Consider the following 4,769-nt stretch of genomic DNA (forward strand, 5'->3'; position numbering starts at 1 on the left):
TCTTCCGACCGACAACACTCGTTATTCTTTTTTCCAATCTCTATCAAATTCAAGCTGGGCAATCATCAAAAAGAAAAGGAAAAACAGGTATAGCGACGACGCGGATGCAAAATCTCTCTCTTCTCACTCAGCAGCCCGCGGTGCGGGCGCAGACCCTGCGCTGGATGAGGGTCCGGCACGACGGGCACTCCTTCATCCCCTGCTTGACGTGGAGGTCGTTGCACTTGGCGCAGACCACCTGGTGGGCGCAGGGGAGGAACACCACCGACATCTCCTCGCTCAGGCACATGACGCACTCGCGGTCTCGCTGGATGTCGTCGAAGTCGAGGTCCAGGGCCGCCGCCCCCGCCATCTTGGCCAGGATCTGCGCGTTGCCGCCGTTCTTTCTCCCCTCGGAGAGACGCAGGGCGCAGGTCTTGTCATCCGTTCCCCACTTGGGAGCAGCTGCCTCTGAAGCGTCCAGGGATACCTTCAGCTGCGAGATCTGCTGCTCCAGGGCACGGATCTCGCTCTTGTATCTCTGCATGTCGTTCTCAGCTTTGAGGTGCAGGAAGTTCTCTTCCGACCTCAGAGATGTCTCAATCTGACCCCGCTCTTTCCTCTCTGAGCTCACACAGGCAATTGCCTCAGTCTTCCTAGCCTCTTCCTGTCTCCATCTTACCTGCAAGCATTCAACAATGGTTCAGGTCAAGATGGAATACACTGGATCCACGGGTTGTACTGCATTGTACAAAGTAACCTTCAACAACTTCGGCAAAACATGACATGAGAGATCAACTTAAAACAAAGTAGATATGTATGCAAACCATGAAAGCTAATGAAAAACATGTTACAAGCACACACGATTTCTGTTTTCAAGCACATAGAATGAATTGGTCATATACTCATATTGGAAAATAAGATGATGAACTTTATAAAAGAATAGGATAGTAACGCTTATGATGCTGGTTTCAGTAGCAGTCTAACCTAAGCCACCTTTCTAGTCCTATTGTTGCTTTAACCCACTAATCTAGAAAGACACAAGTCATTTCCTGTTTTGTACTGAAGTGGTAACCTATTTTTATATTCCACCCTCTGAAAGATATTGAACAAAGCAAGGACTTAAATCACATGATATGAGTCAACCAAACAAAGGTTGGAGAGACGCTGCAGAGGTGCTAGTGATGGAACCGACTTTTTACTCTGTTTAGAGTTTAAACTATAGAACTTACCGACAATCAATAAAAGGTAATTATACTATTTACCCAAATCAAAATTTTACTATTGGGAGGAGTTTAATGAAGAATAGAGATATACCATAACGTTCAAGTAGCTTCTTTCCTGCCAGCTATATGTGAAATACTAAATATGCTTACAGCATTCACGGCATAACAACCAATTAGCTACCATTTATTATGTAAACTTCTAAATACCCTCATTAGTATGCACAGAAACAGAAAACAAATGTAAGTAAATAAAAGACCATGAAGCGAAACGTAATGAAATGCATAACCATGACCGCATCTATTAAACGTACCCAGCAAAATCGACACATACTAAAGCATGAAAAGCATAACCATGATCGCATCTATTAAACATACCCAACAAAATCAACACGTATTAAAGCATATACTTGGGAGAGGCTCCTCCTAATATTTAGAAATTCCAGTGCAACCTAACATCAGTTTTGTGCAATGTTTAACTTTTTCCTGTTTAATAATCAACCTAATTGTTTGTTTGCAGCAAACAAATCTAAAAAGAGATAGAAATTTCCATTCAAACTGTGGAGTATATGTCAACTAAACCACATGAAGTACATATAGATGTGAAGTTAAAATATGAGGCTTGCATGTGTTTCATAGATATTATTTACTTCGATGTAGAAGATTACGAAGAGGCAAGGTTGTAAATACCTTGAGTTGTTCCTTCTTCTCTTTAGCATGCTGAAGTTGTTGCTGAACCCGAGATAGTTTGCTCTTTTCAGATGCAAGCTGCTCTTGCAACATGGCTCTCTCAGATTCCCAATGCTGGGACCTTTTAAGACTGTTCTCATCCTTCTTTGAAAGCTCCACAAAATTTGCTGCAGACTCAGCTGCGTGCCGCTTTGCGGCTTCCATCTGCATCCTAAGTTGTGCATTCTCAGCCTCACGCCTACGAGCAGAAGCATCTGCTTTATCCAGTTGATTGTTTGCCCTAGAAATAGCAGACTCCATCTCTAAAAGCTTCTTCCGAGTGCTCTCTTCCAGACAGTGCCTTTCATCATGAAGTCGGCTCGCCTCTTCCTTCTCTTTCCGAAGTGACTGAAGCTCCTCCTTCTCTTTGGCAAGCCGCCGTGTGACCTGCATCACCTTCTCCATAGCCCAGTCTGTCCAATCCCTCATATGTGCTTGCAACTCTTTCTGCCTCTGGACAAGAATCAAGACCATTTCATCCTTCTTATCTTGTGGAATCCAGACCTTCTGATCCTCATCATATGCAAAGTTAATTTTGCTGCTAGGGTCTACAGCTTCAGCACTAGAATCATGATTCAAAGGAGCAGAACCATCGCTTGAGGAAGGTAAAGGCAAAGGCAATGGCAACGACAATGACAATTCTGTGCTAGCAGCTGATGCTGGGTCAGTGTTATTGGGGGCCTTAGCATCAAATGATGGAATGGAGGCAATGGTACCAGTGGCTGTAAAAGAAAGGTCAACTGAATATTCTGACCCTTTCATGCTTGCAGCAAACCCTTTGGCAATTTTTGATGCACCTTTCAAGCTACATGTAGCAGAATCTGAAACCTGCCTGCACTTCCTCTCTAATGCTACAGTCCCACAAGAGATATACTTGCCAGACCTAAGAGATCCTTTAGAGCCCAACGCTCGGGAATTCTTATCAAAGCTCATTAACTTCTGCCGGTGCAAGGAATCCCTCTTAGAGCCTCCCCTCTTGCTAGGGAATGGCTTGTCATCCTTCACAGATTGTGTCGCAGCAGCAACAAATGGTTGATCCTCTGAATGATCAGGCGTAGCAGCCGGGTGTTCTTTTGGCTTAACATTTGGTACCACAGGATGCATCTTGCCAGAGACACATGGCTTGCCACTTGGCACATTCGGGTTCACTGGTGTTGTGGATGAATCAGCTTTCACAGCATTGTACGTGCCAGGTGGCACTGGGGTAAGTTTGCCGTGGAAAGTAACACCAGTCTGTGGGTTGGTAATAGAAACCGACAGATCGGAAGTTGGGGTGGGTTCATAGTTCCCCACAACTGGCTGTGCAATCACTTGAGCACCCACAGCCGGAAGAGGAGCAGCGCTATAGTCCATGGCACAGGCATGGGCTACATTCATATCTGACATGAGCAAGCAAAACATCACATCGCCTGTGGTGTAGAACGGCTGGGCCTCATTGACCACTGCAACCAGGCTAGCAAGCACAACCTGCTCAATCTTCCTCATGTCCTCAAGGGAGGAGCCATCCCTCGGTAACATGTCCCCCTCGGACTTGAGCACCTCGACCGCGGCCTCACTGAACCCAGCAAGGCTCTCCCTCCAGCTGTACTGTGCGGCTGCCCTCACGACCGCAGCCCTTGCGGCAGCCTCTGAGTAGCCCATTGTGGTGATCACACTGACAGCATTGTCAAAGGTTGTATCCAGACTCTTCAGAAGGATCTCCTCAAGCTGTGCCTCATTTGGGTCACTCCAATTCACATACCGCTGACACTCTAATAGCTCCTCCGCTGTGGCGTGGATGCCTTTGCAGGCATCACAGGTGCTCGGGATGAAGTCTAGATTGGCACCCTCAGCAGCAGCGGCGGCCGCCGCCATGGCAGCCTTCTCAGGCGACATAAACTCAAACCCCACGCAGTCCGTCGTCAGCGGGTACTCCAGCCCGAAGGGGGCCAGCTCGCCGGACGGTGGTTCGGCACGGAACTTGCGCTTGTTCCTGCTGGCTGCCTTCTCCTGCAAGGTCGACCCCGACGCCGCCTCCTGGGTCGCGACGCTAGACATCCGAAAGGCCGCTCCTTCTGCACAGAAATCAAGTAATTCACCAACAGAAACGGCACCAGAAAATCTCTCAACAGCCAAGAACACGAAGGAAAATTCTCCACGGACGGGAAGGATTAAACTGACCTTGTTCCTGGGCGCCGAATCAAGGAGAACCCTGGAAAAAATCGGAGAAAAATACTGTGAGATTCCGGAAGCTTCAACGAATCACGAACCCAATATGTACTCGTGCGTCGCTAGTCCTATAGGATCAGAAGATGGGGCGGGGCGAAATCCTTGATCCGATCGGGCGCGGCCGGAGCCGAGATTGGGCGGACGGATCGAGGCACGTACCGGGTTGGATCGGCGGGAACCGAGGCGGGCGGCGGCTGGTGATCAGAGGAGTGGAGAAGGGAGACTACGGCGTATGTATGGTGTATATAGAGGAGGTGGGAGGGAGGAGGAGATTAGAAGAAGGGGGAGGAGGCGTCTGAACCTCTTGGGGGTAAGAACCGTAGAACGCCTGACGAGGGAGGAGTCACGCCATCCACCCTTCTTCCTTGGCCACCAACATTTCCCCCCTCCAGTTTTCTTAGTTTTTTGCAAGAAGGATGCCAGATTGCCACCTACATGATGACCACCTAGGTGATGTCCTATGTGGAACCACCATGATCAAGGGCTGACATGGGGCGGGCGGCTGATGTGGCGAACCGACTGATGAGGGTATGATGTGTTTGAGATGGGAAGATAAATTGATTAGCGTGAGTGCAGTGAGAGTGGTCGGCGACGACGTCTAGGGTTTGTTGTGGCGGTTGGAACCACCAT

The 4,769-nt window shown here is 48.4% G+C and overlaps 1 protein-coding gene across 1 annotated transcript; it reads right to left on the reverse strand.

Annotated features, from left to right (window-relative positions):
* LOC123190749 (putative E3 ubiquitin-protein ligase RF298) lies at nucleotides 1–4,535 on the reverse strand. The gene is made up of 4 exons (XM_044603463.1): nucleotides 4,299–4,535; nucleotides 4,092–4,122; nucleotides 1,893–3,985; nucleotides 1–661 (listed from the first exon to the last, which is right to left on the reverse strand). The coding sequence occupies exons 3-4, from the start codon at nucleotides 3,966–3,968 to the stop codon at nucleotides 128–130; spliced, it is 2,610 nt and encodes an 869-aa protein (XP_044459398.1). The 5' UTR covers nucleotides 3,969–3,985; nucleotides 4,092–4,122; nucleotides 4,299–4,535; the 3' UTR covers nucleotides 1–127.
* Nucleotides 4,536–4,769: the final 234 nt, after the last annotated feature.

This window comes from Triticum aestivum, chromosome 1A, assembly GCF_018294505.1.
Source record: "Triticum aestivum cultivar Chinese Spring chromosome 1A, IWGSC CS RefSeq v2.1, whole genome shotgun sequence".
Classification (NCBI taxonomy): domain Eukaryota; kingdom Viridiplantae; phylum Streptophyta; class Magnoliopsida; order Poales; family Poaceae; genus Triticum; species Triticum aestivum.

Coding starts and splice junctions, on each gene's coding strand:
- LOC123190749 (XM_044603463.1), bottom strand. CDS start 3,968: ATGTCTAGCGTCGCGACCCAGGAGGCGGCGTCGGGGTCGACCTTGCAG. Junction 662..1,892: donor AGAAGAAGGAACAACTCAAG/GTATTTACAACC, acceptor GAATGCTTGCAG/GTAAGATGGAGACAGGAAGA.